We start from the raw sequence: 15,676 nt of genomic DNA on the forward strand, positions 1-15,676 counted from the left end.
AATAATGTAAAGATCCTCTGCTCCCTTTTGTGCCTACGTACTCCCCTAGTCTCTTGTCTCTTACAGGCATTGTGAATCTCTTCTGTGTAAGCAGCTACGCTGAAGTTCTTTAACAAAAGAAGCTTTGATTCTAGAAAAAATCCATTTTTGTTTTTGTGGAATCAGATTTGTGGAATCAAGGGATGAATTGAGTGAACAGGGTATTAAAAGCACATTTATAAATAAATACACTTAACTTCTTTTAGAATAAAGTGATTGCTTTCTAATAAGTTTTGAAATCTTTACTGTTTTATGGACAATGTTCACAATGTTGGATTTTTTGCCAATTCTCAGGTTAAATGGCGATTCGAGAAATCCGGTTTTGGAAGTCTTCACTGCTGAAGTGGCATCGGCGTACTTTAAGCAGAAAAATAGTTGCTGATATCGAAATTGAAATTTTTGAACTTCTGACCATTTTTTCGAATCTTTTCGACAAAACTTTTTCACTTTTGTCTTAAAAACTACCCTGTCAAATCTGAGATGCAGGGTTCAACCGAATGAACTGGTTGCCATTATTTTCCTACCGAACCGGTAATTTTTTTTTTTGTAATATGAATGTGACTTCCTTGGGAAAATTCCAATATCTCAAAAAAATTTCACTCCTCTCACTTATTTTAGTAGAGAAACAACCAAGGTCTTGGGAACAGTCTTATTTTTGAAAATACCCATTTCATACCGCATCAGTAAAACAAATTCAAACAGTGTCAAACACGTGCCTACAGCTTTGCTGGCCCCTGTTATATTTTTTGATACTCGAAAATTTTGGTTCACCTAGTTTGTTTCGACTTGTGTGTTTTTATGTTTGTGTTGTATCGCAAATGGTACGAAGCTCCGCTTTGCCTTTTTGCATAATAACATAACTCATTTTTTGAACCGAAGGCAGTTTTTTCATTATGAATGTCATTGCTTTTTTGAATATTTAGTTTAAACTGTCTTTGTAAATGTCCAGTGATTTGACTTTTCTGCCAAGCGGCTAAATCATTTGTTGCTTAGTTGCTTAATATACAGTTTATATGACTGTCTCTCCTAATCAAGATAGTTCTGCAAAATGCGTGTGTTCTGCAATGTGTAAGGTCGTTTTTGATTTTCCTCAGTTAATTTCAGTTCAAAAGGGTTGGTGTCAGTTGCTAAAACTTGCTAATCTCGATAAGTGCTTAGAACCTAGAGAACCTAATCTGACAACAAGCAATAAATTTTAATGATTTCACTGGAGAACTTGTGGATAAAATTTCGTTTTTAATGGTCAAGGAAAAATCGGCTATGAATGGTAATTTTTATTCTTTTTTTCCCTTGTTTGATAATAATTATCATTGCGAATTGCGTCTTCACCTCTTTTTGATGTTTTAATTGTCGAAATTCAATTACTTGAATAGTTTTTTGCTTAAAAATAGTTAAACTTCTGCAACATTCAAAAAGTTTGTTGGTTTGTTTTGCACCATTTAATAATGGTTTTTCACATCATCATTTCCGTTTTTGTATCGGTATGTTTGTTTTTGTATTCATTTCTGGTTTGTTTGTTTTTTGTATTGATTTCTGTTTTTTTGTATTCATTATTGGTTTGTTTATTTTTGTTAGGAAGTTTGCGTTGTAGTTGAGTTATTGAATGGCGTGACTGATTTTTTCCATTTCAATTTTTCAATTGTTATCCTTGCTTGCTATTTTTGCATAGACTTTTTGATCTTGTTTTCATTTTTTCCGATGACGGCATAGGACACATGGTCACATATATTTTTGTCTAGACTGCCATTGCATCAAAAAGCTTAATAGCAATTTTATCATGTTGAATGGCAATCATGTGTAAACATGTCATTGATCAAATTGATGGAACCCAATTATCTGTCATTTTTAGAAATTGGGTTTTACAGATTCCAATTGCTATTCTCGTTTTGGTTTAAAAAATTAATGCACTTTTTACCCAACGGATAATTTTCCGTTGAATAATAGACTAATTTACGATGTTTTGTAGAAATTAATTCTTCTTTCTTTCTAATTTTCTTCGTAGACAGTTTTTTTCATTAAGGTGGTATTTCAAAATTCAAATAATTAATTGCGTCTGGTTTCCATATCCAGACTTTCATTTCCCGTCAAAAATCATACTGTCATTGGCTGAAAGACACTAAAATGTTAGGTATAACGTATGCGTAGGCTGCATCTATTATCTTTGACCGGCATTTGCGTTCTCTAAATTAAGAAAGAAATTTTATGTTTGTAATAATTAAACCGATACTACTCTGCTAAACAAGAAAGCGCTTTGCATATTGATTGATGAAAGTAGCCATACAGGTAGCCCCTAAATCAATAAAGGAAACGCGCCAATAAGGGTCTTTGAACTTGACCTAGTGCGAGCTGAAGTTGTGAAATTTGGTGCGGTGATCAAAGTGTTAATCACAGGAGACATTTATAGATATAGATCATATGCCTTAGCGGTATCTTTGTCACTTTTTCTCATTCAGAATCGCTTTTTATGCATAAATTTTTTGAATTTCCTTCATAACGCTGTGTTCGTTTGCTCATTTTTGAATGAAAATGTGACTGACATGCCCTAAGAATTTATATCCGTAAATAAAATCAGTTTAAATTTAAATTGAGTTTAGGTTCGATCCCCACTCATCAAATTTTTTGGAGAAGTTGGTCTGATGTAAAAAAAAAAGAACACTCCAATAATACAGACTTCTCACTTTCTTCGAATTGGGTTCCATTGATACATTCGTACAACCCAATGTAGGGAACGTCTGCAGACTTAGTTGTTAATATATTACAGCGCAAAAATGCAAAGTACACCCAACAGACATTGAAACATCATAAACGTATGGTGTTTTATATTTGACGACTACAGATATCCAGAATCACCCTTATTATATACTGGATACTGAATACGTGATACTAGATGTTGTATAAACTGATGATGTTAAACTGTTGCCTATTTTTTCAGCTTTGCATGTTGATTGATAAATCAATATGCAATTGGTTCACAAACATGCTGAAGTACTATTCTTTAGTTAAGATCCTCTCATCACACCACAGACAAAAATTGACACAATTTGAAAAAAAAATTTTTTTTTTATTGAGTTCGGTACTTTTTGTTGGTACTTTGCGCAGACAGCAACTGGCTATCCCTGTTATTATTTTGTTCTGCAAAACATGTCTATTAGTCCTTCGGATTAGTGTGATGTTTACTCTTAGATTTGACAGCCTGCTGTTTCTTGCTCAAAAAAGTTGATTTAAAAACATCAAGATAAAAGGTTCAATTCAGACCCATTTTGTTGCAATAGTTATGAATCAAATGTATAGCTTTTAACAAATTCATCGGACAACGTCTTAAATTTCTGAGAAAGTTCTGACTTTGGACAGTATTGAAATAGAATTGAAATTTGAGCTGTCAAAAGATTTTGAAACTGCTGTCATTTGAAACTGCATTTGAGCTGTCAAAAGATTGAACCAAATGATTGCGTTTTTTGAGAGGCCAGTTTTTTTAATACAAAATTAAGCCATTTACTTCAAAACAAATTTTATTCAGCAACGATCTGACATGCAATTTGTTAATAGAAGCGAACTCATAAAACGCAGACAAATAGTTCTAATAAGTTTCATTTTGAAGTTCAGAATTATTGTTCCGACTTTCGATACGAATGTAACGGAATATTTGTGCTCAGATATTTTACCTCTGATCATTTTTCGTAAAGTTACGGGGGTTTAAAGATTGGCATTTTGGCCAATTTGGGACAATTAACGCGCGATATATTTCGCGCTATTAACGAGTAAGCGGAGAGTTAATCCGTGATAAAAATCGTTCCAAATTAGTTGAAAATAGCTTATTTGCCATAATTGATTCTACAAGGAGCCAGATCTATCCTTTTGTACTTTATATAGCATGTGAGGGATGATTTGCATAAAAAATTGCAAATTTTAGGAATTTTTTTTTTCATTTGTTTTATTTCATTTAATTTTTCCATGTTATTACTGCTCCATAGACCTTAAGAGGCAGTCGGAACATTCAGGGCCTCGCCCTGATAAGAGCAGTCTTGTTATTTTTTTTAAAATTTAGGATGTTGTCCGATAAATTTGTTAAAAGCTATATAATTCAGAAGCGTCCACCTCAAAAAATTCCAAAAATAAAACGATTATCAAAAAAAGATACGAGAAATAAATTAAAAGAAAAATTGATGATCCAACTTCAGACAGGTCTTGGTCTTGAGCAATCGGTTATTGTGAAGCTCTTAGATTAACCGACACATAAAATTCGATCTCTACAAAATGAAGTTCTTGCTCCGCGGCGCTTTTACTTGGCATGAGAGTAGTAGTGCGCGTGAATATGTGTTTGCCGCGTTATCTACTATGACGATTTGTCGTTTGTTACCAATATTCGCCTCACGGATTTTTCGAGCTCTGCCAAGTTTCCAATGAAGCACCATTTTATCTAAAAAAATCTGCGCAGTTAGAAAACTTGTGAAAAAACTTGACAAAAATTCCGTACTAGGCTCTTTTTTGTAGCTTGAAAGCTTTCCTAACGTAAATTTGATCAAAAAGGTGAAACTTTAACTCAAGTTGAAGTGAAAAACTGGAAGCATTGAAAATTAATTTCTACTTGAGAATATCAGGATTTATTGCGCAGCAGGCATTGTTCATGCAAAAACAATTGATTCAGTTTGTTTGTTACACTTGCGAGTTTTAGTGAGCGTAGTGTATTATCTCGATTGTTATTTTCAAATCTAATTCGCAAATATTGGTGACACTTTTGGTGGCATCCTTACGGCTTTTTGATAGAATGTGTTTTGTCATTCGATTAGTAATAAATTAGCACAGTTGATGCTTTTTGAATTTATCAATTGAACCGAAAAAAAGCTATTTGTTTCGAACAACATTGCGAGATATATTGAGTTGGAAAATTTTTTCAACAAGTTTATTTTATTGTAATGTTGTTCGAAACAAATAGCTTTTTTTCGGTTCATTTGATAAATTCAAAAAGCAATCCAACTCAATATATATCGCAATTTTTGTGAAATGTATAATTTATACATTATTTGGCCTTATTTGCTCTAAATTTTTCCGTGTAAAATTAGTGTGGAGGCCTCCAGTTTTTAATATTTGAAAGTATTACATGCAAAGTTGTGTCCATTTGTATTTGGTGCCACTTTTGCTGCATCGCGGTGGTAATTTTGAAGCCTTTCTTAGCAATTTTGTTTGAGACTAGTCTTTCGCGAAAGTTAAGGACGAGAGGGCAGCTCGTGAGACTCCAAATCTCGAGGTCGTAGGTTTGCATCCGATACGTAGCGAAGTTTTACTAGTTCAAGGCTCATTTATCTTTTTTTTTTAGTTTTCGTTGTAAGGCTGTTTTTTGTCGTGTTATCGCTAGTGTTTTTGAAGCGCAGCTTTACCTCTGTGTCAAAAATGTATAAACGAGGAAGTGTGCGAATGCAACTTTGATAGGTTCAATTTCAATAGAACTTCTAAAAATGTTTGTTGTAGAAATACTCGTTTCAATTCAGACTAATATGTTTGTCGTATAGAAACACTGGATTGAATTCCTATTCCAAAAAAAAACAGTCATTAAGAGGTAATACGAGAGATTAATACAAAAAATGATGATCCAACTGAGATAAAAGGTTTTTGTGCTGTTTTTAGATTATTCGAAGTTCAAATAAAATTCTGTCTCTATGGACAAATTGATTGTTTCGAATTATCTGACTTGTAAAGTATTCTGATATGTTAGTGTTTACTGTTCTGATTACGTATTTGGGGCTCAGGTATGATTTTTTAACATTAAGTCGGTGATAGCATCTATCACATAAAAAGATTAGATGCGGTCGATTGATTTGACATAAAAACCTGCTTCAGACGCGATTTCAACTGCCAATGAAAAACTTTTTGCAGAGTCAAGAAAAAGTTTATTTGAAAACTTCGCCCACCAAAAATGATTAGAACAGATATTAAATTCGTGAAGTGCAGCAATCGCCGTTCTCTAAAGATCATACTCCCACCGCTGCCGACTATTCTTTTTTTTTCGTTTTTAGGTTCGCAATTTCCACTCAGTCCTTTGCGGCTCTATTTGAATTTCATTTGTTGATACTATGATCTGGAATTTTTTGCTACAGTTATTAAATGACTTTAATGAAAAGAACATAAATTTTCTGTAATATCAAACAGGCGCTTCCGATTTACGTGAGTTCAAAATGTTCGATTTAATTTGAGCAAAGTAATTAGTCATATGAAGTCAGTGCTTGTGCAGAGTTAGGAACATTATAAAATTTCAATTCAATATGAGTGATATAATAAATGCAAGCCCTGCACATTAGGGTTATATCTTGGATTTCAACGAGGAGTGGGCAAGGAGCGTGAAATTAATAAAACTTTTGAAAAACCATTTGATTTTTTGGGTAGGGTGACAATTTGGAACAAGCGAAAGATCGCAACAATCCATTGAAAAGTAGCGATCAGCTTTCACTCGGTATGAGAGTAGTAGTGCGTGTGAATGTGTGTTCGCCTGCTGATCTACTGTTGCGAATTGTCGCTTGTTATGAAAAGTCGCCTCACGGATTTTCCGAGCTCTGTCAACACTTCAACAAAACACCATTTGTCCAAAAAATTCTGCGCTGCCTGGTAAAAACATGAAACAAACTCCGTACTAGTCTCTTTTTAGTAAATTGAAAGCTTTCCTATTGTAAATTGATCAAAAAAGTGAAGCTTCAAGTCAAGATCAGGGGAAAAATGCAAAGCAATGAAAATTAGTTTCTACTTGAGAACATAAAAAATTATTCGCGCAGCAGTCATTGCTGAAAAAAAAACATTTGCTTCAATTTTGTTTGATTTATTTGCGAGCTTGAGTGATTACAATTGATTTATTTTTTTTGTCTAAAATTTACGAATGAGGAAGTTTGGTAATGCAATTTTGATAAGCACAATTTCAATAGAACTTGAAAAAATATATTTGACGTGAGCGAGATACTTGTTTCAAAAAATAATACGTAATTTTTAATTCAAATTTATTGTCGTATCAGCTTTTGATTGCCTTCAAGTGGATAAAATATTGTTCGATAGGTTTTAGTTTTATTTTGATTTTAAATGTCATGAAAGAATTGTTTGTTTTCGTCATAAGCCTTAAAGCTGCCTTCGCTCATTGACCTCTAGCTTTATCTACCACAGTCTGACCAAAATTGACTTCAATAAAAGTTATAACGCCTGACATATTCAGACCCAAATAACAGCCTTGAAGTGTCTCAAAAATTTACAGGCTTTGCTCAATCTTTAGGCAGGCTTTTCCTTGAATTCTCTGCAAATTGCAGAATTAAAATCAAATTCTTATTTAATAACTCACTAGAATCCTGGCTCTGGGAACAAAAATAGTAAAATTGTTTTTCGATCAATTTTGGTCTAGGTTCTTATTTTACTTTTACTGGACATGACTACTTAAGTAAATTTTACCAAACTTTTTTTTCAGGTTAAGTTGTTAGCCAAATTTTTATATGTTGGTTTTGAATTTTCAATGAGTCAATTTTGAGCCAGAAAGTGTGGGCGTCGGAAGCTTCTTTACAACGCTTAATGTGCGTATTAGTCTATTCACAATTAGATAATCCCTTTTCTCTGAAGGTGAATTTGGGAGGCTGGATTTTGATTTCCGATCCTCCAAATCCGCGCCTCCGGCACAACACATTGAATTATTGATCTACTTGTCCATTACTAACACCATAAACAGGGTAGCGGACCGCGCTCAGTTCGATTGCAACCCTCTTTCATGTGATCTTAGATTGCTTTTCTTTTCAGCTCTGACGTCCTAAATTGTCGATAAAAATCAAGTTCATAGACTTTGAACTGCCGTGTTCACGCACGGTGACCAGTGATAAATGAATGACAAATCACCTGAATGAAAGAATGACGTCAATTAAATTTTATTTAAATTAGTTTCACGCTAATAATTCACTGAAACTTTGATAGGGATTTCTATTGTTTACGTATGGTGTACAGCTCATAAAGAGTTCTAGATTTCTTTCACTAATTCACTTGTAATACGTTTTTTTTAATTCAGAAACAATCATTGAGCAGGAGTTGCAATGGGTAGGAGCGGATATGATGCGGTAGTTTGGGCGATATGTATCCTTGTTCCTTGAAATAGTAATAATTTAGATGCAATGAGCACCGAGTCCGAGAGAGGCAGGCGCGTATGTTGTTTAGGGAGTTTTTTGAAAAGTCAAATCTCACAATTTTGAAAACTTCGAATGTTGTTTGCTGGAACTTTATCTTTTTTGGAAAAAGATTTTAAAAAATGCTTGTTCCTTTTTGATTTGTGTCTTTCTTTCTCTCTTTCTCATTTCGAAGGTCTAAGGAGTTATTAAAAATGCCCTGTTTGGGAAAAAATCAAGCCAATACATGTTTGCTAAGTAACTCCTTGTACAAATGGAATTGCTTCATGCTAGTCCAGTTTATACCAGCCATTAGTCCAGTTTATCTGCTCTTACAATGGTCTATATGTGTATGTAATTTAACTCATTGAATTTCTATTTTAGGACTGACTGGCACCTATATGAAGATAGTAGTGTGTACTTCCTCGACTATCTGTGTTGCCCAGCTGGTGTTTCTCCTAATGATGATGGCAGATGCAGATTCAGTGGCTGACCTCACCTTCTGTGAGTGAACAAATCTGCCCTGCCCAAATCGACACTCCCACTGGTTGAATTCTTCTAAATGTTGTTTGTTAGATATAAAACAGGCTCTGCAGAAACGCTCATATCTGCCGTTCCAATGCCTTCTCCCATTATTTTTAGCAAAAAAAAAATCAATAAATGAGCAAATATGCAAGTATGGTTGAGAGGCTTGGTGGTCTCGAGTCATCGTATTTTTTGTTTCGGAGAAGCCAGTTTTCATGATGATAAAAGTTAAGTGCAGACCATACACAACCTCAAGTCTGAGGCTAGTCAACCTAATACTTTATCTACAAAAGTGTCAATGGTAAGGCCAGCATTTGTAATGTTGTATAAGTTCAGCTTAACCTTCACATTTCCTTGATTGTGTGCAATTTAGAAAAGCTTGTTCTGTTAATCAGAATGGCTTGCTTGATTTCCGCCAGAATCCTTGTTTGAAGTTTTTGGAACTCAACATAAATCTAATGTTTTGGATCAAGTGAGTGAGTGATTGATAAAATAATCAAAGGTTGTTTATTGAAGCCATGTCAGCGTATCTTTTTTCAGATTTCCTCTCAGTTTTCCAAGGTTTCAATTCGTACCAATCTTTGTGACGATTGTTGCGATGAAGTGATTAGGCTTAGTTAGGTTACAAAATGAATGAAGTCTTATCAAATTCAACTAAAAGTCTAACTTTTTAACCCCAAAAAAGACTCCACCATGTTCATACCTTGCGTAGACTGCAGTCTTAATGGGTCCTTTGAGACCTCATTATTTAGTGTAATATGAATTCTGATCTGAGTCTTGTGCACTTAATACCAATATGCTTGATGATATCTCTTCACTTTCTTCGCTAATACTTGATTTTAATATTTTTTGGTACTCGATGTAATATTGCAAATTAACTCGTTGAGATTTTGCAAATTGGAATTCGATAAAATTTTAGTTTAAGCTCAGAGACCAAATTAAGTTATTGGAAAGGAAGCAATGACAGCATGATATTGTTTAGCATTCATTAGCAGGAGTATTTTGTTTTGTTCTAAAATCCTAAAAATATCCTCAAAAAGGTTTAGTTAGATTCGGGAGCTGTTAGTTTAGAATTTTGATAATTTTTCTTTGTCACTACCCCCTCATTTTTCAGTATTTAATTATTTTCAAATTGTTTTACGCTTTATATTGGCTGAATCCATGATGTGATGTTACAATGCAAAAATATATATGTTCGGCACACTAGCACTGAGCCCAACAAAATGAGAACTCATGAATTTAGAAAAACCAATTTTTTTTTCATGAAGTTTATAAGAACCCAAAAACAAACAAAGTCCAAAAGCAAACAAGTTCAGCGGCAAGCAAGACTGCTCGTATATCAGGGCAAAACCCTGAAGGTTCCGACTGCCTTTAATCCATATCGAATAGTTTTTGGGAAAAAGTATCGAATAACTTTAAATTTTGGACAATATCAAAAATCAAGTGTGAAAATTCAAATCGTGCGAAGTTAATGTGACCAATTTGCTAGCCTCAATTAAATTTTGTGTGATTTTGTTGTACAGGATAATTTGCCACGCAGAAATAGTTCACTTTACGCTGTCAACATTATGAATAAAATCTTCTAAGCGCATAAATTAGCTCACAGCTTGGCCAAATTGGCAACTTTCAAACTCCTAGAAATGATTGAAAGTAAAATTATTTTTAAAAATAAACAAGACTGCTCGTATCAGGGCGAAGCCCTGAATGTTCCGACTGCCTTTTAAGGTCTATGGAGCATTAATAACTTGAAAAATTTCAATGTAATAGAAAAAAATTTTGAAAAAATTTGAGATTTTATGTAAAAACATCCCCCCACACGTCATATTAAGTACAAAGTGATAGATTTTGCGCCTATTAACAAATCGATTATGGCATAAAAGCATCCTTGAACCAATTTAGAACGATTTCCAAGACGGATTAAATCTCGTTTACGCGTTAATAGAGCGAAATTTATCGCGCGTTAATTGTCCCAATTGGCCAAAATGGCAGTCTTTAAACCCCCATAACTTTATGAAAAATGATCACAGGTAAAATATCTTTTCAAATTTAAGCTCAGGACAACAATAGTTTTCGAATGATATAAAAAAATTCCGTCAAAAATGGCTAGTTAAAAAGTCGAAATTTGTCTGAAGAAAAAAAAACCCACCCCGAGCACAAATATTCCGTTAAATTCGTATCGAAAGTCGGAACAAAAACTGAAAAATAACTTGATAAAAAAAACAGCACTAAGTTTTTATAATCCGTTTTCTTCGAAAGTCAGAAAAACAAATTTCTCGTATATCAAGGCAAAACCCTGAATAATTCGACTGCCCGTTAATTGTTCTAGGTAATAGCACATCAGAAAAATTATAACCTAAAATCGTAAATGTCAATGAACAACTTTGAGTGCGGTATAGTTTCATTCGTGTTACTTTTTCAGCATTATAGATTGAGCCTTCAGAAATTAAACGAGCAGCTAAGACAGGTTTAGATGAGTGTGTAGCACACCAGAGTGGAAACATACAGAGTTTTTGTTCAACCTTTCAAAATTGGTCTGAATAAAAAAACCACCACAAGCGTGAACATTATTCTTCGAAAGTCTAACATTAATCAGCCGCAATACAAAGAACGTTTCCTATCAATTCTGTTCCGCAATACAAAGAACGTTTCCTATCAATTCTGTTCAGTTCTGGAAGCAATCAAGAGCCAGCATTTAGTTTTAGTTAATTGTTGTAAAAATTATTAAGGAGTCATTCGTGCCATCAACTAAACATATATAGTTCAGGAAGCAAAAATTTGGTTTAAAACTCAGTTTTACAAGACCTTAGGAAAATTTAAGCAATATACGCTAAACTGAAGTCAAGGAAAACTGTTTGTTTTGATTGATACAGATGGCGTTTAGATTGGCTTCTTTCTTTGACTTCACTTTAGCGTTAAACGAGTTTTTTTTCTTGAACAAAAAATGGTAACTCCTGAACAAACGATTTTTTTAAGTTTAATAAATTTATAGGAAAAGAAAGCTCAAAGCAAATATCAAATGCTCCAGGGCATCGGAAAATTTTAAAGTAATAAATTACGCCAAAAAAGATGTTTCGAGGTTTTCCGTAATACTGAAAAAAAAACGCCCAAAGAACTTATTAATTTGGAAATATGCAAAATGTTTCCCAAAATTGTCTTTCTTGTTCTTTGGCGCGCTCTAGAACGCCCCTATTTTGCGTTGGAGCCCCTATTGATTTCTTTTAACCATTGTTTTGATATTACTCAAGGAGAGGAAAAATCGACGAAGATGGTTTATTTATGAACTTCAAAAGTCTTTTTAATGGAAAAAAGTCTAGACAGTTGAAAAGCCATCGGTATATTCAGGGCGTGGCTTTGATAGAAAAAATAATGTTGAAAGAGATACTTTCTGTTTCGTAAACTGTGGGCAGCTTTGCTCCTCCTTTGTATTTACTGTAAGCAAATAACAACACAAAACTAATAGTTGTTTTTTTTTTACTAAACTTAAGACTCAAATTACTGTTTGCGTAAAATGAACATCCCTCGTTTCAAAAAATAAGTATCCTTTTTTAAATTTTTTCCTTTTAGTAACCAGCCAGAGCAAATACGATATTAAAAAAATGAGCAAATCGAAAACGTATTTTGTGATCGAAGTAGCATCAAGAGTGTTATGCGTGTTATGCTGTTGTTTCGCTTTATTCTGATCCAGAACTAATGAAAAAAAATTTTTCTTTTGGCTCGCAGAATTTGCATGAAATTGCGTGTACGGTGCATTATGTTGCTCTACAGTAAAAAAAAAAACAATTTAAATGAAAAACAATGAATTTGATGTATCTGAAAAAAAAATCGCTGATAGCGCCTCAATTTTTTTATTTTCTTCACCTAATTTCTGTGTGTGTGTTTCTTCCCCTTTTCGACCCGGATAAACAAAGAATATGTCACTCATGTTTTATTTCTAATTTAAAGTAATGTTCTGCAAATTATATGGCTTGTAATGTTTCGCCATTTTCAAACTACGGATAAAAAAGCGTCTTAATGAATGTTTTATGAGCCGACTGTTTTTTTTTATTGTCAATTGTTCCGAAATTCTGTCTGAACAAAAATAACTGCGTCATGAAAAATTAATAAATAGCCATCTTCTGAGAACTCATTTTGCTGGTTTATGCGTTTAGATTAGCTCTCTAAGCACCGTGGTATTTAAAAAAAGAGCAGTATAAGATAGAGTACTATGGTGTCTTATTGATTGATAATTTTTCCTGCTTGGTGTGAAATCGTACTATAAATATAGCTAAAGTGATTAGAAAGGGGCGGTTCTAAAATAATGTAACTCCAGACTACTCTGATACCAGAGCTGATTAATTGTTCAATCATTGATTAAATATGAAAAAAGTATGAAAAGAATATGAAAACTGCAAAACGGTTGGAAGTGACTTGTTCATGTTTCAGTTTGATGTTGTTTTCTTGTTTTCTCTGAATTGAAAAAATAAAATACCAAACAATTTTTTTGAGAGGGTTTGCACTGAATTTTTAAAGAACCCTCTATAGTGTTTTTGTTATTTTTTAAATGGAAGAGTTGAAACTTGGCCGGGTCTTTTTTTACCTGGCTTGGTCTGTGGTTTTTATTTCCTAATTGAGCGAAAAAATTTGTTGCTGTGCAATTTACGCATAATTTTCCAACCACATTAATCTAAGTAAAGCAATTATAAAATAAGCAAAATTAGACATTTTCCTCCGTTTTGTAGTCGAGAGATAAAAATCCGCTAAATTAATACATTTTATCTTAAATGTCACGTTAAAATGCAGTATATTTAAATAGCAAGCCCTTTTTCCCAATCATTTGGGTAACCCACAGTCTAACTTTTAGTAAATTAGAAAAACGCAGAACAGTTTTTCTTTCTCTCGACACTTGAAATTTTTTGGAATCTGAATCACGTACAGCTGAAAGGTCTTTAATATGATACCTTGCTTGACCCGGTTACGACCTTTGCTTGAGGTAATCAAAATCTGTCGGAAAAATAACTTTCACCAAAGAGGAGTGGTGGTGAAGTGGTTACGTCTCCGCCTCTCAATCGAAATGTCGGATGTTCGAGGCCCACTTTGATCCATGCTCGTTGCTTGAGGGTGAAGCAACATTGCCCAGCCCAAAAAAATAGCAAAAAAATTTCAGGTAGTTCTTAAATAGGGGCATAACAGCGGTTCGCCGTGATGAGCTGTACAGCTCGTATGTTGGTCCTGTCCCTCGTGGATAAATGGTCTTAATTCGGAAGTGGTTGTAACAGTAGATGTTTCGAGCAATCCAGTGAAGTATGCAGGGGCCTCAGGGTTTCGACCCCTCTTCAACCAAAGGGCTGCCCCTTTGGTATTATTCAATGACATCCATTTAGGGCCGACCAACCATTAATTTTTTTAAAAGCTAACATATACTAATTTTGAAGCGAATTGCGCGCCAAACAAACGCGTTTTTTTTATGGTCAAAATTTCCCAAAAGGACCCAAACACTGCATTTTTAACCTTCTTTTTGAATTTTTCAAATGATCAAATTAAGGTCTTTAAAATGAAGTGCTCTTGGAAAACTTGGCAAGTCAATTTGGGCGACCTAAAGTTTTTTTATCAATGCGCCCCCGGTATAGATAATTGTAGATCCGACGCTGGATGTATGGCATTTAAACTTTTGAGCTTTTGAATTGTGAACTAGACTTTGCCAAAGACCCCAAGTTTTGTTAAAAGCCATCTTGGCTCGAGCGATCATAATGATATAATGGTTACTAATTGCATTTCAGCACTAAATGAAACATTTTTTTTAAATGTCCCTGTTTTTTGCCTAGTGAGGCAGATAATCAATCAAAACGGTATCAGACATTTTCTTTACTGATTTGGCGACAGGAACAGAAGCTTCACTGTTTTATTGCCCCAAGCTTTTAGAAAATTTGCGCCAAGCGCGGTACTTTGCAGACACAATTAAGAGAAAACTATGGAAATACACCTCTCATTACCCAACGTTAAATCAAAAGGCATTTCAAAACTAGTAAAACTTCCTGATAATTGGCACAAAACTTTTAGTTTTGTTTTGTAAATTGATAAACGTTGATAAAAATTCAATGTTTTTTAATGTCTGAATTATTATTTATTGACATGTCTTATAATTTTATTTGTTCATATTTTTCTTAAGTTTAGCAATCAGCTTAGTGTATTACTATGAACCTTCTATTTTTTCTTCTGTTCTCTGCTTTATTTTTGGCTAGTGTTTAGTACGTACTAAGCTTCCGTGACTGAGTGGTCAGTGTGTGAGATTTTTGAATCTCTAGATCGCAGGTTCGAATCTCGGGTATGGCCAAAATTTTGCTAATCTGAGGCTTATTTCTGCTTTTTCTTATTGATCTTATAGTTTATAGAGCTGCTTTTTATCGTGTTCTGGCTAGTGTTTGCGAAGCGAAGCTTCGCCTCTGTGTAATAAATTTTGTTTTAGTTAAGATATTTTATCCACGAGGGATAGGACCAACATACGAGCTGTACAGCTCATCTCGGCGAACCGCTGTTGTGCCCCTGCTTAAGTGTTAAGTGTTTATCGGACGTTTCGTAAATATCCTAAGTTGTAGTTGAGTGTCGAGGGGGAGGGGGTTTGACAAGCTATAATTGGGAATCAGGCGAGTTCGCTTCTTGAAATTTTTTGACCAAAGACAAACTTGCATTTCAAGCCCAACATCTGGTTCTACTAAAAACAGTAAGAAAAATGTACGCAACCTACGGTGTGTGACATAACGAAAAGTTATTTTGAAGCTCACTGAAAACCATTTTCTGAATTCATCTTTTGAATTTGAATTCTGAAAAGTTTTTTCTTTAAATAGAAACCACTGAAAAACCAGTTCTGAACTAAATTAGAAACCTAACGCACACGTAAGATAGTTTGTGCGACCTCTGCCGCTTTCATTGGGCGTTCATATGTGTATGATAAGCTCCTCATTTGGTCTAGTGTTTGGCTTATGACATTTCATGACACGGGCACATTGCTACTCTGTTCATTT

At 34.1% G+C, this 15,676-nt stretch overlaps 1 protein-coding gene across 1 annotated transcript in view; it reads left to right on the top strand.

Moving 5' to 3' along the window:
• LOC134844964 (piezo-type mechanosensitive ion channel component 1-like) overlaps positions 1 to 15,676 on the top strand; it is a 133,655-nt gene that overhangs the window by 11,913 nt on the left and 106,066 nt on the right. The window contains exon 3 of the mRNA XM_063861791.1: positions 8,538 to 8,657. Coding sequence (XP_063717861.1) covers positions 8,538 to 8,657 — 120 coding nt within the window. The remainder of the gene's footprint in view (positions 1 to 8,537; positions 8,658 to 15,676) is intronic.

Source organism: Symsagittifera roscoffensis, chromosome 4 (genome assembly GCF_963678635.1).
Source record: "Symsagittifera roscoffensis chromosome 4, txSymRosc1.1, whole genome shotgun sequence".
NCBI classification, from domain to species: domain Eukaryota; kingdom Metazoa; phylum Xenacoelomorpha; order Acoela; family Convolutidae; genus Symsagittifera; species Symsagittifera roscoffensis.